The sequence below is a fragment of the Salmo salar genome, chromosome ssa09 (genome assembly GCF_905237065.1).
Source record: "Salmo salar chromosome ssa09, Ssal_v3.1, whole genome shotgun sequence".
Taxonomy (NCBI): Eukaryota; Metazoa; Chordata; class Actinopteri; order Salmoniformes; family Salmonidae; genus Salmo; species Salmo salar.
In genome coordinates this window covers 47,581,252-47,606,155 of record NC_059450.1, presented here as the reverse complement: position 1 = coordinate 47,606,155, position 24,904 = coordinate 47,581,252, and the positions used below count along the sequence as shown (strand labels likewise).

Below are 24,904 nucleotides of genomic sequence, written 5' to 3'. Positions count from 1 at the left end.
TGACCTGGCCTCCACAATCACCTGACCTCGACCCAATTGAGATGGTTTGGGATGAGTCGGACCGCAGAGTGAAGGAAAAGCAGCCAACAAGTGCTCAGCATATATGGGAACTCCTTCAAGACTGTTGAAAAAGCATTCCCAGTGAAGCTGGTTGAGAGAATGCCAAGTGTGTGCAAAGCTGTCATCAAGGCAAAGGGTGGTTACTTTGAAGAATATAAAATATATTTTGATTTGTTTAACACTTTTTTGGTTACTACATGATTCCATATGTGTTATTTCATAGTTTTGATGTCTTCACTATTATTCTACAATGTAGAAAATAGTAAAAATAAAGAAAAACCCTGGAATGAGTAGGTGTGTCCAAACTTTTGACTGGTCCTGTATATGATGATGCAGCACAGGACCTCATCACATGACCAGACAGGCTGATTTAAGTCTCTGCTTGCTAACAAACAGAACTTCAATCAAAAGTGAATTAATATCTATTGTGGATTTTAACATGGACGGTCAGCAATGTAGATACACTACATGACCAAAAGTATGTGGACACATGGCTCGTCAAACATCTCATTCTAAAATCATGGGCATTAATATGGAGTTGTTCCCCCTCTTTCTACTTTAACAGCTTCCACTCTTCTGGGAAGGCTTTCCACTACATGTTGGAACATTGCTGCGGGGACTTGCTTCCATTCAGCCACAAGAGCATTAGTGAGGTTGGGTACTGATGTTGGGCGATTAGCCTGGCTCACAGTCGGCGTTCCATTTCATCCTAAAGGTATTCGATGGGGTTGAGTTCAGGGCTCTGGCCAGTCAAGTTCTTCCACACGGATCTCGCTTTGTGCACGGGGGAATTGACATGCAGAACAGGAAAAGGCCTTCCCCAAACTGTTGCCACAAAGTTGGAAGCACAGAATCATCTAGAATGTCATTGTATGGTGTAGTGTTAAGATTTCCCTTCACTGGAACTAAGGGGTCTAGCCCGAACCATGAAAAACAGCCCCAGACCATTATTCCTCCTCCACCAAACTTTACAGTTGGCACTATGCGTTGGGGCAGGTAGCGTTCTCCTGGCATCTGCCAAATCCAGATTCGTCCGTCGGACTGCCGGATGGTGAAGCGTGATTCATCACTCCAAAGAACGCATTTTCACTGCTCCAGATTCCAATGGTGGCGAGCTGCACACCACTCCAGCCGACGCTTGGCATTGCACATGGTGATCTTAAGCTTGTGTGTGGCTGCTCTGCCATGGAAACCCTTTTCATGAACCTACCGACGAACAGTTCATGCTGACGTTGCTTCCAGAGGCAGTTTGGAACTCGGTGAGTGTTGCAACCGAGGACAGACGATTTTTACACTCTACGCGCTTCAGCACTCAGCGGTCCCGTTCTGTGAGTTTAACAGCACTTACAGTTGACTGGGGCAGCTCTAGCAGGGCAGAAATTTGACGAACTGACTTGTTGGAAAGGTGGCAACATATGACGGTGCCACGTTGAAAGTCACTGAGCTCTTCAGTAAGGGCCATTCTACTGTCAGTGTTTGTCTATGGAGATTGCATGGCGGTGTGCTCGATTGTATACACCTGTCAGCAACAGGTGTGGCTGAAATAGCCGAATCCACAAATTTGAAGGCGTGTCCACATACTTTTGTGTATATTGTTAATATTATGATTAAAGTATTGAAATGTGATTGTCATGTCATTAACATATTATTACTGTGTAATCTGAGGGATTAAAGTGAGAAATGAAAAACATTATTGTGTAATCTGAGGGATCGCTATTAAAGTGAGAAATACATTTTTTATTACGGTGTAATCTGAGGGATTAAAGTGAGAAATAAAAGTGTTTATTACCGGTGTAATCTGAGGGATTAAAGTGAGAAATAAAAATGTTTATTACGTTGTAATCTGAGGGATTAAAGTGAGAAATATAAACATTATGGTGTAAACTCTGGGATCGCTATTAAAGTGAGAAATAAAAAAAACGGGCAATTATGTAAACAAAAGAGTTACAATTAGACAATAGGTTGTTAAATTGATCATGATTATAACAAATACGGCAACAAAAATCCCTTTTCTAATGCGACATCTCTTGATTGATTAAAGTTCGTATTTTTATACACTTACAAACGTCACACTGACAGACGGCCTATAACACATCTGACCCTCGCATAGGACACACAGAGGTCAGAGTGTGTCCCCCAAACGGCACCCTATTCCCTATTTAGTGCACTACTGTTAAACTAGGGCCTCATGGTGCCATTTGGGACACATAAAGTCACACACCAGAACAGCGGGAAGAAGTACAAATATACAAAACATAGTAACAGCAACGTGGTTCCTGGTCAAAGACAGATACCATGAAAACACATATGATACAGACAGATATGATAGGCTTTATGGAGACAATAATATTGACCTGTAACATTAAAAAAAGGTACCATCTCTTTATCATGATCTAGAATTGAAACAGTGTTTAAAGTCCTAAAACATATCCAGAGAGTCCCTTACTAAATCCAACTCGTTCCAAGTTTTCGTTGTATTTCTATATAAAGCTCATCTTAAAAGCCCTTTCAGGACCCCAAAATGTCCTCTGAGGACGAAAGCAAGAGAGATTCAGGATATTGCTAGCCTGGGTACCAGTCTGTTTGTGTAAACATTCCACTTCTTGCCACTCCTTGTCGTGCCAAACATATGACTCTGAGTACTAGAAGTGGAATGTTAGCAACAACAACAAAAAAACAGGTCTGGATTTCAGGCTAGGAAATAGCTCCTTGGGAAGATATTTTAAGGGAGTTAACTAGTGGCAGGTCGAGCTGATAGACAGTAACAGACATCCCTTCTAATGAAACCCACTCCTTTGACTTTCAAAAAGTTCAGAAACTCTTAAATCATCATATATATATATATATATATATATATATATATATATATCTTCTTTAAAGCTCTTGACAGGCTTGTAATATCAACACTTGTTTTCTTCTTTACTTTCACCTGCTTGACAGGTTTACATGGTCATTCTTTCTAACTAACAACAAAAAGAAGAAGATAATCTAAAAATAAAAGGGGGAAAAGTTAGGAATTATTTACATTAAATCAAGTTGTTTATTTTGTCACAAAGAAATATATTACTAGCCTTGAAGGTTAGTGAAAACAAAAGATCAATCCCTTTTTAACTGAGGTAGGAGACTATTGTACACTACTGCCTGTGTTATTACTCTGATAAATGTATCTTCTGTGCTTATCCCAGACTTCAGTTTTACTAGATAAAGTGGTCAACAACTCACAATTCAGTGTGGTTAGATTCATCCCAGTCTTCTCTGGCTGTAGTCGGTCACCTCTCCAGATGAGAGAGAGAGAGAGACAGTCTTATTAGGCTGTAGTCGGTCACCTCTCCAGATGAGAGAGAGAGAGACAGTCTTATCTGGCTGTAGTCGGTCACCTCTCCAGATGAGAGATAGAGAGAGACAGTCTTATTAGGCTGTAGTCGGTCACCTCTCCAGATGAGAGAGAGAGAGACAGTCTTATCTGGCTGTAGTCGGTCACCTCTCCAGATGAGAGATAGAGAGAGACAGTCTTATTAGGCTGTAGTCGGTCACCTCTCCAGATGAGAGAGAGAGAGAGACAGTCTTATTAGGCTGTAGTCGGTCACCTCTCCAGATGAGAGATAGAGAGAGACAGTCTTATTAGGCTGTAGTCGGTCACCTCTCCAGATGAGAGAGAGAGAGACAGTCTTATCTGGCTGTAGTCGGTCACCTCTCCAGATGAGAGAGAGAGAGAGACAGTCTTATCTGGCTGTAGTCGGTCACCTCTCCAGATGAGAGAGTCGGCACAGCGGTGTTTCGCTACTTTCAGTGAGGAGGAGGAGGAGGAAGTCCCTCACAACCCCACACAGTCACAGAGTCCAGGCAAGGTGTCTTGGTGTTCCACTCGTGGCATTTCTAGTTTAAGTGCAATCTGTTATTCCCTGATGATGTCTGGTTCCCCATCTCGTAGCCAGAACTAGGTTTCTCCAGAACAGCGATACCCGGGTCGTGTTCATTAGGGACACACAACAAATAGACAACATTCTAATCATTTTTTTTTTGCAACAGAGAACTAAAACTAGCATTTGTTATTAGTCCAGTCCTGGTTGAGTCCGTTTCCTTCTGTTTGGTGAGTAATGAACACGGCCCATGTTCCCCCCATGGGGTTACTTGGCATTGGGTCGGCCTTGTTTTGTAGCCCCCGGCGGCGCCGCCGTTTTTTCCCTGTCCTTGTGCTCAGACAACCACTGGCAACAGATGTCCTGCATGACAGAGTCTCCGACGCCTTCTGCTGCCTGGAGGACTTCCTGAACCAGCGGCCCGGCCCTGGCTGTATCCAGCTTTACAGCTAGGAGATAGGCAGCTCGCAGTTTACTCACCTGCAGGTAGGCCTTAATCTACAGAGACAGATTACAGCCAGGTGTTAATCTACAGAGACATATTACAGCCAGGTGTTAATCTACAGAGACATATTACAGCCAGGTGTTAATCTACAGAGACAGAGACATATTACAGCCAGGTGTTAATCTACAGAGACATATTACAGCCATGTGTTAATCTACAGAGACATATTACAGCCAGGTGTTAATCTACAGAGACAGAGACATATTACAGCCAGGTGTTAATCTACAGAGACATATTACAGCCAGGTGTTAATCTACAGAGACATATTACAGCCAGGTGTTAATCTACAGAGACATATTACAGCCAGGTGTTAATCTACAGAGACATATTACAGCCAGGTGTTAATCTACAGAGACATATTACAGCCAGGTGTTAATCTACAGAGACATATTACAGCCAGGTGTTAATCTACAGAGACATATTACAGCCAGGTGTTAATCTACAGAGACAGATTACAGCCAGGTGTTAATCTACAGACAGAGACATATTACAGCTAGGTGTTAATCTACAGAGACATATTACAGCCAGATGTTAATCTACAGAGACAGATTACAGCCAGGTGTTAATCTACAGAGACATATTACAGCCAGGTGTTAATCTACAGACAGAGACATATTACAGCCAGGTGTTAATCTACAGAGACAGAGACATATTACAGCCAGGTGTTAATCTACAGAGACATATTACAGCCATGTGTTAATCTACAGAGACAGAGACATATTACAGCCAGGTGTTAATCTACAGAGACATATTACAGCCAGGTGTTAATCTACAGAGACAGAGACATATTACAGCCAGGTGTTAATCTACAGAGACATATTACAGCCAGGTGTTAATCTACAGAGACATATTACAGCCAGGTGTTAATCTACAGAGACATATTACAGCCAGGTGTTAATCTACAGAGACATATTACAGCCTTGTGTTAATCTACAGAGACAGAGATATTACAGCCAGGTGTTAATCTACAGAGACATATTACAGCCAGGTGTTAATCTACAGAGACAGAGATATTACAGCCAGGTGTTAATCTACAGACAGAGACATATTACAGCCAGGCGTTAATCTACAGAGACATATTACAGCCAGGCGTTAATCTACAGAGACATATTACAGCCAGGTGTTAATCTACAGAGACAGATTACAGCCAGGTGTTAATCTACAGAGACATATTACAGCCAGGTGTTAATCTACAGAGAGATATTACAGCCAGGTGTTAATCTACAGAGACATATTACAGCCAGGTGTTAATCTACAGAGACATATTACAGCCAGGTGTTAATCTACAGAGACATATTACAGCCAGGTGTTAATCTACAGACAGAGACATATTACAGCCAGGTGTTAATCTACAGAGACAGAGACATATTACAGCCAGGTGTTAATCTACAGAGACATATTACAGCCATGTGTTAATCTACAGAGACAGAGACATATTACAGCCAGGTGTTAATCTACAGAGACATATTACAGCCAGGTGTTAATCTACAGAGACAGAGACATATTACAGCCAGGTGTTAATCTACAGAGACATATTACAGCCAGGTGTTAATCTACAGAGACATATTACAGCCAGGTGTTAATCTACAGAGACATATTACAGCCAGGTGTTAATCTACAGAGACATATTACAGCCAGGTGTTAATCTACAGAGACAGAGATATTACAGCCAGGTGTTAATCTACAGACAGAGACATATTACAGCCAGGCGTTAATCTACAGAGACATATTACAGCCAGGTGTTAATCTACAGAGACAGATTACAGCCAGGTGTTAATCTACAGAGACATATTACAGCCAGGTGTTAATCTACAGAGACAGAGACAGATTACAGCCAGGTGTTAATCTACAGAGACAGAGACATATTACAGCCAGGTGTTAATCTACAGTGACAGACAGACATCACCAGAATGTTGGGGGGTTGTAGAGGGAGAGAGTGAGGAGACATGGAGAAGGAGAACTAGACGGTGAAGAAAATAGATATGGGGTGGGAGATGGTGAGGAGAGAGAGGAGGAGGAAGACAGGAGATGATGGAGGGGAAGAGAGATGAGAGAGGAGGAGGAAGACAGGAGATGAGGAGGGGAGGAGAGAGAGGAGGAGGAGGAAGACAAGAGATGAGGAGGGGAAGAGAGGAGAGAGAGAGGAGGAGGAAGACAGGAGATGATGGAGGGAAAGAGAGGAGAGAGAGAGGAGGAGGAGAAGAGGAGAGAGAGGAGGAGGAAGACAGGAGATGGGGAGGAGAGAGAGGAGGAGGAGGAAGACAGGAGATGATGAGGGGAAGAGAGGAGAGAGAGAGGAGGAGGAAGACAGAAGATGGAGGGGAAGTGGTGGTTACCTTGTATAGATGGGAGATGAGGAAGAGGACAGCAGAGAGAGAGGAAGGAGAGGTGGTGGTTACCTACCTTGTTCTCTGTGCTCTTTGTCTCCAGAATGAGACACTCCAACTCCTTGGCCTTCAAGGCAAAACAAAACTTTATTAACACCATCTCAGACAGTAACAGTGCAAGGAAGGCTGTGATTGGTACACTATTGGGTAACATCTTACTGACAACTAGCAGCTATAACACTTTATAAACTTATTATAAGCATGTATTAGCCTTTATAATGTCTTACAATAAGGGTTATAATATGTGATGTCTATCAACATTTCACTAATTAAAGTGTTGTAGACTACTAAATGACTAATGCCCTACTGAAGGCTGTAAATGGCAGTGGTGTAAAGTACTGATGTAAAAATACTTTAAAGTATAACTTTAGTTTTTTGGGGGTTTCTGTACTTTACTATTTATATGTTTGACAACTTTTACTTCACTTCCTAAAGAAAATTATGTACTTTTTACTCCATATATTTTCCCCGACACCCAAAAGTACTCGTTACATTTTGAATGCTTAGCAGGGCAGGAAAATGGTCTAATTCACACACTTATCAAGAGAACATCCCTGGTCCTACTGCCTCTGATCTGGAGGACTCACTAAATAGAGAACATCCCTGGTCATCCCTACTGCCTCTGATCTGGAGGACTCACTAAACACAAATACTTTGTTGGTAAATGATGTCTGAGTGTTGGAGTGTGCCCCTTGCTATCCGTAAACTTAAAAAACAAACAAGAAAATGGTGCCGTCTGGTTTGTTTCATATAAGGAATTTGACATTATTTATACTTTTTACTTTTGATACTTCAGTACATTTAAAACCACATACTTTTAGACTGTGTAACTCGCGTCTGTGGGGCCCCCTTATCTGTGTAACTCGCGTCTGTGGGGCCCCTTATCTGTGTAACTCGCGTCTGTGGGGCCCCCTTATCTGTGTAACTCGCGTCTGTGGGGCCCCCGTATCTGTGTAACTCACGTCTGTGGGGCCCCCGTATCTGTGTAACTCACGTCTGTGGGGCCCCCGTATCTGTGTAACTCACGTCTGTGGGGCCCCCTTATCTGTGTAACTCACGTCTGTGGGGCCCCCTTATCTGTGTAACTCACGTCTGTGGGGCCCCCTTATCTGTGTAACTCACGTCTGTGGGGCCCCCTTATCTGTGTAACGCACGTCTGTGGGGCCCCCTTATCTGTGTAACTCACGTCTGTGGAGCCCCCTTATCTGTGTAACTCACGTCTGTGGGGCCCCCTTATCTGTGTAACTCACGTCTGTGGGGCCCTTATCTGCGATGGAGACACAGCTGAGTATGATGACATCACAGTCGTTCTTGGTGGCGGTGCCCGACTCCCCCACGCACTTCAGCAGCTGGCGCACGGCCCGGTACTGACGCTGACGCACAAGCCTCTGGCCCGCGCGCACGTATACCGTCAAGGCTTCCAGCTGGAAGTCCTGAGGAGAGGAGAAAGAGGAAAAATATGATTTGTCCCCCCCAATATATCACTGAAACATAACTATGTAATTTAAATAATAATAATACGGAATGAAAGCAATTGTGCTGATTATAGACACTTAATAACCCTTTGCCTCACAATGGTTTGATCCACTGGCAAGGTAACAGAGGGGTCGTGTCTACTGTCTGAAAGGCACTCAATGAACGTAACTGACGTGAGGTTAATCCAGTCGATCGCGCACACACACTAGCTGAATATGCAGAGCTAGCGCGCAAATATTAACTATTAAGCTAGCTAGTACCTATTCCATTTATGTGAGGAAAGAGTGCCTCCTACTGGCCCTCCAACACCACTTCCAGCAGCATCTGGTCTCCCATCCAGGGACTGACCAGGACCAACCCTGCTTAGCTTCAGAAGCGAGCCAGTAATGGGATGCAGGGTGGTATGCATTTCAGCAGTTCATATCTTAGGTTGTAGGAGGAGCAGGTATGAACATTTTCACATATCTGTGACCAATGTTTCTCCTCAGTTTCTTCCTTTAGTTTCTGTTTCCCCATCTTTCCCTTTATTAGGTTCTGAACTATCAGGTAGAGTTTCAAATCAACCGTTAATGTAACTTGGCAACCAACTTTGGTGCAGCGGTTTTTCACTATGCTAGATGCCTTCCGTTCATTCAGATTATGTTGAAGCGATTGAATACGATTTCAGACTCGTAAGTACTTAAAGAAAATCGGTCTTTGAATAATTCAAATCTTTCTTGTAATTGATTGAATGACAGTACATATCCATGTACACAAAATGTATGATGCCACTTTGGAACCATGACTTAACGGTGTTGTCATTAAACACTGGAGGTAAGGCTACTTTGTCAGCTACTTGGTCGCCAGTTACTTGGTCCATGGTCCTCTTGTTTCTCTAAACTCATTCTAGTCGAGTCGTTAGTTACTTGGTCTATGGCCCTCTTGCTTGTCTAAACTCATTCTAGTCGAGTCGTTAGTTACTTGGTCCTCTTGCTTGTCTAAACTCATTCTGGTCGAGTCGTTAGTTACTTGGTCCTCTTGCTTGTCTAAACTCATTCTAGTCGAGTCGTTAGTTACTTGGTCTATGGCCCTCTTGCTTGTCTAAACTCATTCTAGTCGAGTCATTAGTTACTTGGTCCTCTTGCTTGTCTAAACTCATTCTGGTCGAGTCGTTAGTTACTTGGTCCTCTTGCTTGTCTAAACTCATTCTAGTCGAGTCGTCAGTTACTTGGTCCTCTTGCTTGTCTAAACTCATTCTAGTCGAGTCGTTAGTTACTTGGTCCTCTTGCTTGTCTAAACTCATTCTGGTCGAGTCATTAGTTACTTGGTCCTCTTGCTTGTCTAAACTCATTCTGGTCGAGTCGTCAGTTACTTGGTCCTCTTGCTTGTCTAAACTCATTCTAGTCGAGTCGTTAGTTACTTGGTCCTCTTGCTTGTCTAAACTCATTCTAGTCGAGTCGTCAGTTACTTGGTCCTCTTGCTTGTCTAAACTCATTCTGGTCGAGTCGTTAGTTACTTGGTCCTCTTGCTTGTCTAAACTCATTCTAGTCGAGTCGTCAGTTACTTGGTCCTCTTGCTTCTCTAAACTCATTCTAGTCGAGTCATTAGTTACTTGGTCCTCTTGCTTGTCTAAACTCATTCTAGTCGAGTCATTAGTTACTTGGTCCTCTTGCTTGTCTAAACTCATTCTGGTCGAGTCGTTAGTTACTTGGTCCTCTTGCTTGTCTAAACTCATTCTAGTCGAGTCGTTAGTTACTTGGTCCTCTTGCTTGTCTAAACTCATTCTGGTCGAGTCGTTAGTTACTTGGTCCTCTTGCTTGTCTAAACTCATTCTAGTCGAGTCGTTAGTTACTTGGTCCTCTTGCTTGTCTAAACTCATTCTGGTCGAGTCGTTAGTTACTTGGTCCTCTTGCTTGTCTAAACTCATTCTAGTCGAGTCGTCAGTTACTTGGTCCTCTTGCTTGTCTAAACTCATTCTAGTCGAGTCGTCAGTTACTTGGTCCTCTTGCTTGTCTAAACTCATTCTAGTCGAGTCGTCAGTTACTTGGTCCTCTTGCTTGTCTAAACTCATTCTGGTCGAGTCGTCAGTTACTTGGTCCTCTTGTTTCTCTAAACTCATTCTGGTCGAGTCGTTAGTTACTTGGTCCTCTTGCTTCTCTAAACTCATTCTAGTCGAGTCGTTAGTTACTTGGTCCTCTTGCTTGTCTAAACTCATTCTAGTCGAGTCGTCAGTTACTTGGTCCTCTTGCTTCTCTAAACTCATTCTAGTCGAGTCGTTAGTTACTTGGTCCTCTTGCTTGTCTAAACTCATTCTAGTCGAGTCGTCAGTTACTTGGTCCTCTTGTTTCTCTAAACTCATTCTGGTCGAGTCGTTAGTTACTTGGTCCTCTTGCTTGTCTAAACTCATTCTAGTCGAGTCGTTAGTTACTTGGTCCATGGTCCTCTGTGTTTCGGTCTCTATATCTAGTATTTGCCATAACAGGTAGTTGCCAACATAACGTTTCAGTTATTTCTTGACTTTAAAGTCGAGGTATTTTCTATTTAAGAGGAATATTTTAGTAAAGAAAGGAAATGCCAGACGGATCAATCTCCTCCTGGACGCCATACCGGAAATCACTGAGAATAATGTCTCTTACCTGTATGACTCGGTATGCGATACCAAACCCCTCTTCAATGTTCTTTCCTCCCAACATCACCTGCAATGTAAACGCAATGACACAATGTCAGATGTAGCCCCATTAATTCAGTGAGTTATCGGTTAACAACATCAATACGATCTGTTAATAGCGCAAGTACTTAAGACACTACCATTCTGTTTTATGGCCCAAGTAGCACGCTATACTCCCCATCTAGTGCCCCAACGCCCCCGTCTAGTGCCCCAACGCCCCCGTCTAGTGCCCCAACGCCCCCGTCTAGTGCCCCTACTCCCCCCGTCTAGTGCCCCACACCCCCCGTCTAGTGCCCCAACTCCCCCGTCTAGTGCCCCTACTCCCCCGTCTAGTGCCTTAACTCCCCCGTCTAGTACCCTAACTCCCCCGTCTAGTGCACTACTCCCTATCTTTGAGAAGCTTTGCAGGGGGCAGGCTCACCTTGCAGGCTACATCGATCTTCATAGCGCTGGGGCCGAACAGAGTGGGAGGAGTGCTGGAGGAGACCGAGGGGGTGAGCGTGGAGCTGGATGTTTCACAGTGATGCAGGAACCGAGTCACCTCCAGCTGGAGCTCTATAGTGTTCATATGTCTGGTTCAGAAAACAAAGGGGAACGTTACATGATAGCAGGCTCGCTACAGCCACGCTACAGCCTCGCTACAGCCTCGCTACAGCCACACCGCTCAGGAGAGATGGCTGCACTACGCAATTAAATCAGTTATAGTCACATATGCTTACTTTACAAGCCCTTAACCAACAATGCAGTTCAAGAAATAGAGTTAAGAAAATATTTACTAAATAAACGAAAGTAAAAAAATTAATAAAAACGAACAATAAAATAACAATAACAAGGCTATATACAGGGGGGGTACCGGTACCGAGTCAATGTGAGGGGGTGCAGGTTAAAAAAGAGATGGCTGTCACTATGCAATGGTTCAGTTATGGTCACGTGAAGGACAGATGGCTGTCACCACCACCTGGATATACACATGAGGTAAAAAGGTACATTTCCTGAAGAAAATGTGTATGCTTGCTTCAGCCGTCTAAACGTTTGAATTGCTAGTCTCTGCCACCCTCTAGACTCCAGGGGCCCCTCTCTAGACTCCCGGGGCCCCCTCTAGACTCGACTCCCGGGGCCCCCTCTAGACTCGACTCCCGGGGCCCCCTCTAGACTCGACTCCCGGGGCCCCCTCTAGACTCGACTCCCGGGCCCCTCTAGACTCACCTGGAGACATCGCTAGAAGACATCTTCTTTCTGAAGGAGTTAGAGGTGCTCCTCTTCCTGTTAGTGCTGTTGGTACGTGTTCCCTGTTGCTCCTGAAGGTAGGTTCGGAGGTGCTCCTTGGCCCGAACCAGCCATCTCCGCTGGTCTCCCAGCTGTACGTAAGACACGACACCGTGGGTGAAGAACCGGATACACGTCATGGCCGCTCGCACGTGGTCCTGACAGGAGGGAGGAGAGGGTTGTTCTATTTCTAATCCGATCTTATTATCTTATAGAGGGGCTGCACTGCTATTCAGTTCTTTATTCTAGAGAGGGTGGTGGGAGGGAGGAGAGGAGGGGGGAGAGGGGGGTGGTGGGAGGGGAGGAGAGGGGGGTGGTGGGGGAGTGGAGGAGAGGGGGGTGGTGGGGGAGTGGAGGAGAGGAGGGGTGGTGGGGAGTGGAGGAGAGGAGGAGTGGTGGGGGAGGAGAGGAGGGTGGAGAGGAGGGTGGTGGGACGGGAGTGGAGGAGAGGGGGGGGGTGATGGGGGAGTGGAGGAGAGGGGGGTGGGGAGAGGAGAGGAGGGGTGGTGGGGGAGGAGAGGGGGTGGGGAGAGGAGAGGAGGGGTGGTGGGGGAGGAGAGGAGGGGTGGTGGGGGAGGAGAGGAGAGGAGAGGGGGGTGATGGGGGAGGAGAGGGGGGTGGAGAGGAGAGGAGGGTGGTGGGACGGGAGTGGAGGAGAGGGGGGGTGATGGGGGAGTGGAGGAGAGGGGGGTGGGGAGAGGAAAGGAGGGGTGGGGTGGTGGGGGAGGAGAGGAGGGGTGGTGGGGAGTGGAGGAAAAGGAGAGGAGAGGAGGGGTGGTGGGGAGGAGAGGAGAGGAGAGGGGGGTGATGGGGGAGTGGAGGAGAGGGGGGTGGGGAGAGGAGAGGAGGGGGAGTGGAGGAGAGGGGGATGGGGAGAGGAGAGGAGGGGTGGTGGGGGAGTGGAGGAGAGGGGGAGTGGAGGAGAGGGGGGTGGGGGAGAGAAGAGGGGAGGAGAGAGGTGTGTTGGGGGAGTGGAGGAAAGGAGGGGTGGAGGGGGAGGAGAGGAGAGTGGAAGGAGGACAGACTAACCATCATGAACTGTTGTAGCTGGTATAGTGTGTGGAAGTGTCCCCGCCGCTGCAGCAGTTGACAGGAGGAGAGGAGGTATCGGCTACAGACCTCCAGGCCTGGGTCTAGGGTCTCTAGTAACCCCTGCATCATCCCCAGACGACCCCTTTCCAGACTAGGCTGCAATACGCCCTCCAGGAACACCTCCTCTGGACATTCCTGGAGGGCCATGGAGGGAGGGACACTGTTGAACTCATGTCCCCTAGGTGAGTATAGAGTTCCAGGACAATCGATGCTATCCAGGCTCGAAAGACCATAATACCTTTATTTTAATGAGGCAGATCACTTAAATTATTCTTATTTACCATGACAACCTGGCTCCACCTTAATACAAATCCTCAACAACAACATAAAGTAGCATTGACCTTGAAGTTCACAGTAATGAGATAAGATCTCCGTGACCATTGACCTCTGAACCCTTCATGACCCCTGACCTTGCTGAGCAGGTGCTGCAGGGCGTCCTTCATGTTGTCGTGTCTCATCAGGAAGGAGACCAGGGCCAGGTGAGTCCCGTAGCTTGACAGGTAGTACAAGCTCTCTTGATACAGGCTGCTGCCCTGACCCTGACCCCCCTCTGGCCAGTCCACTGATCCTCCAGGCTCACAAAGAGCTTCCTCAAGCTCTCTCAGAGACCATAGGATGTCCTCACTGAAAGACTGATACACAGAGGGAGGGAGCGAGAGACAGAGCGAGAGACAGAGCGAGAGACGGAGCGAGAGACGGAGCGAGAGACGGAGAGGGAGACGGAGAGGGAGACAGAGACACAAAGAAACACACACACACACACACACACACACACACACACACACACACACACACACACACACACACACACACACACACACACACACACAGTGAATGATGGTACAATAACAGAAAGAGTGCAGTGTTACATAATGTCTCTTTATATCTAGATCAACCTGTTTCTATTCATTTTTGTTTTTTTATTTAACTAGACAAGTCAGTTAAGAACAAATTCTTATTTACAATTACGGCCTACCGGGGAACAGTGGGTTAAACTGCCTTGTTCAGGGGCAGAACGACAGATTTGTACCTTGTCAGCTCGGGATTCGATCTAGCAACCTTTCGGTTACTGGCCCAACGCTCTAACCACTAGGCTACGCTGCTATACTGAACAAAAATATAACAAAAATATAAAATGCAACATGCAACAATTTCAAAGATTTTACTGAGTTACAGTTCATATAAGGAAATCAGTCAATTAAAATAAATTCATTAGTCACTAATCTATGGATTTCACATGACTGGAAATACAGATATGCATCTTGTTGGTCACAGAGCTTGGGATGTGGATCAGAAAACCAGTCAGTATCTGGTGTGACCACCATTTGCCTCATGCAGTGTGACACATCTCCTTCTCATAGAGTTGATCAGGCTGTTGATTGTGGCCTGTGGAATGTTGGTCCCACTCCTCTTAATTGGCTGTGCGAAGTTTCTGGATATTGGCGGGAACTGGAACACTCAGTCATACACGTCGATCCAGAGCATCCCAAACATGCTCAATGGGTGACATGTCTGGTGAGTATGCAGGCCATGGAAGAACTGGGACATTTTCAGCTTCCAGGAATTGTGTACAGATCCTTGTGACATGGGGCTGTGCATTATCATGCTGAAACATGAAGGGATGGCGGTGGATGAATGGCACGACAATGGGCCTCAGAATCTCGTCACGGTATCTCTGTGCATTCAAAATGTAGTTGTGTTCATTGTCCGTAGCTTATGCCTGCCCCATACCATAACCCCACCGCCACCACGGGGCACTCTGTTCACAACATCGTCAGCAAACCACTCGTCCACACAACGCCATACACGTGATCTGCGGTTGTGAGGCCGGTTGGACGTACTGCCAAATTCTCTAAAACGACATGGTAGGCTTATGGTAGAGAAATTAACATTCAATTCTCTGGCAACAGCTCTGGTGTACATTCCTACAGTCAGCATGCCATTTGCACGCTCCCTTAAAATCTGAGACATCTGTGGCATTGTGTGACAAAACTGCACATTTTAGTGACCTTTTATTGTCCCCAGCACAAGGTGCACCTGTGTAATGATCATGCTGTTTAATCAGCTTCTTGATATGCCACACCTGTCAGGTGGATGGATTATCTTGGCAAAGAAGAAATACTCACTAACAGGGATGTCAACACCTTTTCGTACAATTTGTTTTGAGAAATACGCTTTTTCTGCGTATGGAACAATTCTGGGATCTTTTATTTCAACTCATGAAACATGGGACCAACACTTTACATGTTGGGTTTATATTGTTGTTCAGTGTATTTGTTGTGAGTATAAAGCTTCACTGTAGCTGATATCTCAACATAAATTACTGCTTCAGACTGAACATTAACAAAGGACAAACTGTTCTAGCAGGACCGTAGGGACTGGGCCACCGACCGACTGGGCAACCGACTGACTGGACAGTGCTTCAGTACTGTAACTCTGGCAAAGGAAAAAGTTGCGCTGTTTAAAAAGGGCCAAGGATGAGTCCCAAATGGCACCCTATTCCCTATATAGTGCACTACTGTTGACCAGGACCTCTGGAAGCAGTGCACTATATAGGGAATAGGGTGCCTCTGGTCAACAGTAGTGCACTACATAGGGAATAGGGTGCCATTTGAGAAACCTTTTCAGACGGCTGAGCAGAGCAGGACAACCTTTTGGCAGAGAACACTCAGGTGATGTCCTAAATAGTACCCTATACCTTACACCGTGCAGTGCGTTTGACCAGGGCCATGTAGTGCACTACCTAGGGAATAGAGTTCCGTTGGGGACAAAGACACACAGATAAACCACTGGCAACAGTGAAGACTGGAGCTCTTTGTTGTGAGATCAGAACAGTAAACAACACTATCGTTTGGCATGACATGACTGGTTCACAACACAACTCAGTCCGGTAAGTACTGGGTACAGGGAACCAAGGTAACAAAAACATCAAGATCCGACTGTTGCAATACAGTCTATATCATCAACAGTCTATATCAGCAATACAGTCTATATCAGCAATACAGTCTATATCAGCAATACAGTCTATATCAGCAACAGTCTATATCAGCAATACAGTCTATATCTGCAATACAGTCTATATCAGCAATACAGTCTATATCAGCAATACAGTCTATATCTGCAATACAGTCTATATCAGCAATACAGTCTATATCAGCAATACAGTCTATATCAGCAATACAGTCTATATCAGCAATACAGTCTATATCAGCAATACAGTCTATATCTGCAATACAGTCTATATCAGCAATACAGTCTATATCAGCAATACAGTCCATATCAGCAATACAGTCCATATCAGCAATACAGTCTATATCAGCAATACAGTCTATATCAGCAATACAGTCTATATCATCAACAGTCTATATCAGCAATACAGTCTATATCAGCAATACAGTCTATATCAGCAATACAGTCTATATCAGCAATACAGTCTATATCTGCAATACAGTCTATATCTGCAATACAGTCTATATCAGCAATACAGTCCATATCAGCAATACAGTCCATATCAGCAATACAGTCCATATCAGCAATACAGTCCATATCAGCAATACAGTCCATATCAGCAATACAGTCTATATCAGCAATACAGTCCATATCAGCAATACAGTCTATATCAGCAATACAGTCTATATCATCAACAGTCTATATCAGCAATACAGTCTATATCAGCAATACAGTCTATATCAGCAATACAGTCTATATCTGCAATACAGTCTATATCTGCAATACAGTCTATATCTGCAATACAGTCCATATCAGCAATACAGTCCATATCAGCAATACAGTCCATATCAGCAATACAGTCCATATCAGCAATACAGTCTATATTAGCAATACAGTCTATACTAGCAATACAGTCTATATCATTAATAGTCTATATTAGCAACAGTCTATATCAGCAATACAGTCTATACTATAAATACAGTCTATATTAGCAATACAGTCTATATTAGCAATACAGTCCATATCATCAATACAGTCCATATCATCAATACAGTCTATACTAGAACTTGTAACTTCCCATTTTTTAAATAATATATATATATATATATATATATATATATATAGTATTGTACAGTTTGTGTTTTTAGGTATTATGTCAGTTTAAGCACCAAATGAATGTCCCACGTGGTGGGATAATACAGTTTATCTAAGACTGGGTCTAATGTGGGAACGTTAAGACTGGGTCTAATGTGGGAACGTTAAGACTGGGTCTAATGTGGGAACGTTAAGACTGGGTCTAATGTGGGAACGTTAAGACTGGGTCTAATGTGGGAACGTTAAGACTGGGTCTAATGTGGGAACGTTAAGACTGGGTCTAATGTGGGAACGTTAAGACTGGGTCTAATGTGGGAACGTTAAGACTGGGTCTAATGTGGGAACGTTAAGACTGGGTCTAATGTGGGAACGTTAAGACTGGGTCTAATGTGGGAACATTAAGGTCTAAAGACTGGGTCTAATGTGGGAACGTTAAGGTCTAAAGACTGGGTCTAATGTGGGAACGTTAAGTCTAGGTCTAATGTGGGAACGTTAAGTCTAGGTCTAATGTGGGAACGTTAAGACTGGGTCTAATGTGGGAACATTAAGGTCTATAGACTAGGTCTAATGTGGGAACGTTAAGGTCTAAAGACTAGGTCTAATGTGGGAACGTTAAGACTAGGTCTAATGTGGGAACGTTGAGACTGTTTCCACAGGGATAACAGTAAACACCACTGTGTGCCCAACAATTACATAACTGGTTGAAAATAAGACACTGAAACTGGGTACGTGCTGGGCACAGCGAGGGCACAGCGGTGAACGTAAATAATTAAGGACGGCTATTTTCCGTGTGGCATGGCAGCGTTGCTACCAATGAGAGACACACACACCGTTGTGGGGTTCAATTCCTGCAGTCATCCTATAGACATACTAAAACCCCTCACTGTCGTAGCATAGACTAAACATCTAGGCTTTAAAAAAAAAAAGAACTTGAGATAAGCGTCTTCAATATAGTATCATGGTCATATTTGTCTCTCACCATGGCCAGAGTGGGTCTGACGGTGCTTTCCAGATGAGAGACGATCTCCTGCAGCAGCCGAGGACCCAGGTTGAGCTGGTTTCTGTCCACCGGAGCTTTTAGACAGCGACATAACTTCTCCCTAGCAACAGTCAAGTTCCCTGCCTTCAGGGAGGCCATTCCCCACGCCTGCCACACACCACCTGGGTCCAGACCACTCTTAGTGGACACCTACAGACAGACAGACAGACAGACAGAATAACCTAGAATTAGATGTTCAGACTTAAACACACTTGTATTGCCTTCAAATGTGTCATATTTACTACTATGAATACCCCCCTATACATTTCTCAATTGGGACAATAAAGAGATTGACTGACTGACTGACTCTCTAGGTCTGCCTCCCCTCCACAGCGAGCTGGTAGTATTCTGCCTCCACTAGCTGGTTGACTGACTGACTGACTGACTCTCTCTAGGTCTGCCTCACCTCCACAGCGAGCTGGTAGTATTCTGCCTCCACTAGCTGGTTGACTGACTGACTGACTCTCTAGGTCTGCCTCCCCTCCACAGCGAGCTGGTAGTATTCTGCCTCCACTAGCTGGTTGACTGACTGACTGACTCTCTAGGTCTGCCTCACCTCCACAGCGAGCTGGTAGTATTCTGCCTCCACTAGCTGGTTGACTGACTGACTGACTCTCTAGGTCTGCCTCACCTCCACAGCGAGCTGGTAGTATTCTGCCTCCACTAGCTGGTTGACTGACTGACTGACTCTCTAGGTCTGCCTCACCTCCACAGCGAGCTGGTAGTATTCTGCCTCCACTAGCTGGTTGACTGACTGACTGACTCTCTAGGTCTGCCTCCCCTCCACAGCGAGCTGGTAGTATTCTGCCTCCACTAGCTGGTTGACTGACTGACTGACTGACTCTCTCTAGGTCTGCCTCACCTCCACAGCGAGCTGGTAGTATTCTGCCTCCACTAGCTGGTTGACTGACTGACTGACTCTCTAGGTCTGCCTCCCCTCCACAGCGAGCTGGTAGTATTCTGCCTCCACTAGCTGGTTGACTGACTGACTGACTCTCTAGGTCTGCCTCACCTCCACAGCGAGCTGGTAGTATTCTGCCTCCACTAGCTGGTTGACTGACTGACTGACTCTCTAGGTCTGCCTCACCTCCACAGCGAGCTGGTAGTATTCTGCCTCCAGTAGCTGGTTGCGTAGCCTGGTGACAGCAGCCGTCTCCAGGATGTCATCCAGAGAAGGGATGTACTTGTAGTTGGCCGTTACCAGGATCTTCAGGACGTCTACTTTACTGATGTAGCTGGGGACAGACAAAGAAGTGACAGAGACACAGACAGAGAGAGAAACAGAGAGAGGGAGAGAGAAACAGAGAGAGGGAGAGAGAAACAGAGAGAGGGAGAGAGAAACAGAGAGGGAGAGAAACAGAGAGGGAGAGGGACAGAGGAGAACTGATGTAAGATGAGCACTATATCATTTCCAGATCCTATACATGCCATCCTGCTCTCACCTGTCACACAGGGCATTATGGGTACCGTAGTACTCTCACCTGTCACACAGGGCATTATGGGTACCGTAGTACTCTCACCTGTCACACAGGGCATTATGGGTACCGTAGTACTCTCACCTGTCACACAGGGCATTATGGGTACCGTAGTACTCTCACCTGTCACACAGGGCATTATGGGTACCGTAGTACTCTCACCTGTCACACAGGGCATTAAGGGTACCGTACTACTCTCACCTGTCACACAGGGCATTATGGGTACCGTAGTACTCTCACCTGTCACACAGGGCATTATGGGTACCGTAGTACTCTCACCTGTCACACAGGGCATTATGGGTACCGTAGTACTCTCACCTGTCACACAGGGCATTATGGGTAATGTAGTACTCTCACCTGCCACACAGGGCATTATGGGTAATGTAGTACCCACCTGTCACACAGGGCGTTATGGGTAATGTAGTACTCTCACCTGTCACACAGGGCATTATGGGTAATGTAGTACCCACCTGTCACACAGGGCTAGGTCCTGGCTGCGGCCCACCTTGACGAACATCAGTTTGGCGCTGAACAGAAGCTGGCGCATGACGTCGGTGAGGAGGCGGGCGTCCACCTCGGGATTGGTTAGTTTACGGGACAGTGAGCGGCAGTGTCCAATTAGCTGGTGTCCACAGGCTGTCTGGTCGCTATGGAGGGACAGGATGGCCACACACAGAGACGCACTGGGAGCCTGGAGACAGGGACAGAGGTCAAACTAACACATCAAACTGAGAGCCTGGAGACAGGGACAGAGGTCAAACTGACAGGTCAAACTGGGAGCCGGAGACAGGGACAGAGGTCAAACTGACAGGTCAAACTGAGAGCCTGGAGACAGGGACAGAGGTCAAACTGACAGGTCAAACTGGGAGCCGGAGACAGGGACAGAGGTCAAACTGACAGGTCAAACTGGGAGCCGGAGACAGGGACAGAGGTCAAACTGGGAACCCGGAGACAGGGACAGAGGTCAAACTGACAGGTCAAACTGGGAGCCGGAGACAGGGACAGAGGTCAAAATAAAATATAAAACAAAAATAGTTACACGATATAATAACAATAATGAGGCTATATACAAGGAGTACCGGTACCGAGTCAACGTACTGGGATACGAGGCAGTTGGGATGATTGATTGGGGTAAAATATACATGTAGGTAGGGTGTGAAAAGCAGAAAGTCCGGGTAGCCTTTTAATTAACTGTTCTGATGTCTTTTTTATTTAACCTTTAACTAGGCAAGTCAGTTAAGAACAAATTCTTATTTACAATGACGGCCTACCAGGGGAACAGTGGGTTAACTGCCTTGTTCAGGGGGCAGAACGACAGATTTTTACCTTGTCAACTCTGGGATTCGATCTTGCAACCTTTCGGTTTCTAGTCCAATTCTCTAACCACTAGGCTACCTGCCGCCCCGGCTTTGGGGTAGAAGCTGTTCAGAAGCCTTTTGGTACCTGACTTGGCACTCCGGTACCGCTTGCCGTGCGGTAGCAGGAGAGAACAGACTGACTTGGGTGGCAGAATTCTTTGGACCTTCCTCTGACACCGCCTGGTATAGAGGTCCTGGATGGCAGGGAGCTCAGCCCCAGTGATTACTGGGCCGTACACACATGCCAAATCTTTTTGGCCTCCTGGGGGGGAAGAAGCGTTGTCGTGCTCTCTTCACCACTGTGTTGATGTGTTTAGACCGTGATAGGCCCTTATTGATGTGGTCCATCTCCACTACAGCTCTGTCGATCTCAATGGGGGCGTGCTCTGCCCTCTGTTTCCTGTTGTCCACGATCATCTCCTTTGTCTTGCTCACGTTGAGGGAGAGGTTGTTGTCCTGGCACCACACTGCCAGGTCTCTGACCTCCTCCCTATAGGCTGTCTCATTGTTGTCGGTGATCAGGCCTACCACTGTTGTGTCGTCAACAAACTTAATGATGGTGTTGGAGTCGTGTTTGGCCACTCAGTCGTGGGTGAACAGGGAGCACAGGAGGGGACTAAGCACACACCCCTGAGGGGCCCCCGTGTTGATGGTCAGCGTGGCAGATGTGTTGCTACCTACCACCTGGGGACGGCCCATCAGGAAGTCCAGGATCCAGTTTCAGATGGAGGTGTTTAGTCCCAGGGTCCTTCATTTAGTGATGAGCTTTGAGGGAACTATGGTGTTGAACGCTGAGCTGTAGTCAATGAACATCATTCTCACATAGGTGTTCCTTTTGTCCAGGTATGAAAGGACAGTGTGGAGTGCAATAGAGATTGCATCATCTGTGGATCTGTTGGGGCGGTATGCAAATTGGAGTGGGTCTAGTGTTTCTGAGATAATGGTGTTGATGTGAGCCATGACCAGCCTTTCAAAGCATTTCATGGCTACAGACGTGAGTCCTACGGGTCAACAGTCATTTAGGCAGGTTACCTTGGTGTTCTTGTTGTCTGTAGTTATAATATAACTGACCTGTTCATAGTAGAACTCTGTCTGTAGTTATAACTGACCTGTTCATAGTAGAACTCTGTCTGTAGTTATAACTGACCTGTTCATAGTAGAACTCTGTCTGTAGATGCAGGTTGTCTGTAGGGTTGGTGCTGAGGTGAAACTGTCGGTGAGTGACCTCTGGCAGGTGAAGAATTGAATCTAACACTCCCTCTGTAGACATAGGACTACCTGCAACTGGGTCAGGGAGAGAGGGGACAGGGAGGAAGACGAGGAGGGAGAGGGAGAGGGGGGAGGGGAGAGAAGGGGGAGAGGAGAGAGGGGGACAGGGAGGAAGACGAGGAGGGAGAGGAGAGAGCGGGAGAGAGGGAGAGAGAGGAGGGGGAGACGGGAGAGAGAGGAAGACGGGAGAGAGAGGAAGAAGGGAGAGAGAGGAAGAAGGGAGAGAGAGGAAGAAGGGGGAGAGAGGAAGAGGGGGGAGGGGAGAGGGGAAGGAGAAGAGAGGGAGAGAGGGGAGGGGAGAGAGAAAGAGAGAAAGAGGGGAGAGAGAGAGGGAGAGGAGGGGAGAGAGGGGGACAGGGAGGAAGACGAGGAGTGAGTGGGAGAGAGAGCGAGTCACACACTATCCAAGGACTACAAATAGTGATTAGCTAACCGGCTAGTTAAATCTGGGACATTGTGATTAGCTAACCGGCTAGTTAAATCTGGGACATTGTGATTAGCTAACCGGCTAGTTAAATCTGGGACATTGTGATTAGCTAACCGGCTAGTTAAATCTGGGACATTGTGATTAGCTAACCAGCTGGTTAAATCTGGGACATTTACAGAATGTTGATCAATGTGCATTGTCCCCATGTCAAATAAACCTTAACATAACAGTAGCTGAAGAGGCAGTAGCCTTAGGAAGACATTTCATACTAACATCTGTAATGAATATGATAGCAACCCTTTACCTTCAGCTTGTTCCAGCGTGTCATCAGAACTGTGATGATACAAACAAAATAGAAAATCAGTGATATGTTACCTTGGAGTCAATATACAGAGATAGTGATATGTTACCTTGGGGTCAATATACAGAGATAGTGATATGTTACCTTGGGGTCAATATACAGAGATAGTGATATGTTACCTTGGGGTCAATATACAGAGATAGTGATATGTTACCTTGGGGTCAATATACAGAGATAGTGATATGTTACCTTGGATCAATATACAGAGATAGTGATATGTTACCTTGTGGTCAATATACAGAGATAGTGATATGTTACCTTGTGGTCAATATACAGAGATAGTGATATGTTACCTTGTGGTCAATATACAGAGATAGTGATATGTTACCTTGTGGTCAATATACAGAGATAGTGATATGTTACCTTGTGGTCAATATACAGAGATAGTGATATGTTACCTTGTGGTCAATATACAGAGATAGTGATATGTTACCTTGTGGTCAATATACAGAGATAGTGATATGTTACCTTAATCAATATACAGAGATAGTGATATGTTACCTTGGGGTCAATATACAGAGAGAGTGACATATGACAGTGAATAAAGCAGTGTGTAGGTTGTTACTGTCAGTAGGGTCTAAGGGTCTTACCCTGGATTGAAGTAGCCATAGCATTGGTCACACACACGCACTTCCTTCTCCTCCACAGCGCAGCCCTCTACCGCCATCTTGTGGTCGGAGCAGGCATGGCACACCAGACGGCCACATCTCCTGCAGTGGTGACGCCTGTTGAACTGAGGAGGACAATAGGATGGAACGGAGAGTCCGTTTCACACAACAAATCAGGAGCCCGGTTCACCCAACACAGACAAAGTCTGTTTTTGTACTGAACACCAATGAGTAGCCTAAATCTGTTTGTGGGAAACCAATGAGTAGCCTAAATCTGTTTGTGGGAAACCAATGAGTAGCCTTAATCTGTTTGTGGGAAACCAATGAGTAGCCTTAATCTGTCTGTGGGAAACCAATGAGTAGCCTTAATCTGTTTGTGGGAAACCAATGAGTAGCCTTAATCTGTTTGTGGGAAACCAATGAGTAGCCTTAATCTGTTTGTGGGAAACCAATGAGTAGCCTTAATCTGTTTGTGGGAAACCAATGAGTAGCCTTAATCTGTCTGTGGGAAACCAATGAGTAGCCTTAATCTGTCTGTGGGAAACCAATGAGTATCCTTAATCTGTTTGCGGGAAACCAATGAGTAGCCTTAATCTGTCTGTGGGAAACCAATGAGTAGCCTTAATCTGTTTGCGGGAAACCAATGAGTAGCCTTAATCTGTTTGCGGGAAACCAATGAGTAGCCTTAATCTGTTTGCGGGAAACCAATGAGTAGCCTTAATCTGTTTGTGGGAAACCAATGAGTAGCCTTAATCTGTTTGCGGGAAACCTTTCACGGGGGGTCTTATTCTCACCATGGTGAAGCGTTCTCGCTGGCAGACCATGCAAACATGCTGCTGGTTGTCTGGGACCCAGTCCTTGCGAACCGGGGCTCTGTCTGGGGGCTGGAACTGATCCGGGGAGTGCTGGATTCTCCTGCCGGTCGACCCTCTGTCCAGGGAACTGCTGGAAGACGAGGTGTGCATTGGGGTACTACCTGGAGACGGAAACAACGTTGTTATCTTCACAATGTATTCTTTAAAATCGGATG

At 45.9% G+C, this 24,904-nt stretch overlaps 1 protein-coding gene across 4 annotated transcripts in view; it reads right to left on the bottom strand.

Annotated features, from left to right (window-relative positions):
* Positions 1-1,776: 1,776 nt before the first annotated feature.
* Positions 1,777-24,904, bottom strand: part of zfyve26 (zinc finger, FYVE domain containing 26) — a 143,978-nt gene continuing 120,850 nt past the window's right edge. For 2 of the 4 annotated variants that reach the window (XM_045723749.1, XM_045723750.1), the window contains exons 29-44: positions 24,669-24,850; positions 23,857-23,999; positions 23,210-23,238; positions 22,357-22,493; positions 20,322-20,542; positions 19,464-19,611; positions 18,317-18,526; positions 13,704-13,925; positions 13,231-13,428; positions 12,142-12,359; positions 11,357-11,507; positions 10,904-10,963; positions 8,063-8,245; positions 6,829-6,879; positions 4,181-4,418; positions 1,777-4,149 (exon numbers count right to left, since the gene is read on the bottom strand). In XM_045723749.1, coding sequence (XP_045579705.1) covers positions 4,188-4,418; positions 6,829-6,879; positions 8,063-8,245; positions 10,904-10,963; positions 11,357-11,507; positions 12,142-12,359; positions 13,231-13,428; positions 13,704-13,925; positions 18,317-18,526; positions 19,464-19,611; positions 20,322-20,542; positions 22,357-22,493; positions 23,210-23,238; positions 23,857-23,999; positions 24,669-24,850 — 2,384 coding nt within the window. In that variant the 3' untranslated portion in view covers positions 1,777-4,149; positions 4,181-4,187. The remainder of the gene's footprint in view (positions 4,150-4,180; positions 4,419-6,828; positions 6,880-8,062; positions 8,246-10,903; positions 10,964-11,356; positions 11,508-12,141; positions 12,360-13,230; positions 13,429-13,703; positions 13,926-18,316; positions 18,527-19,463; positions 19,612-20,321; positions 20,543-22,356; positions 22,494-23,209; positions 23,239-23,856; positions 24,000-24,668; positions 24,851-24,904) is intronic. The other 2 variants (XR_006771018.1, XM_045723751.1) reach the window with 2 other exon arrangements.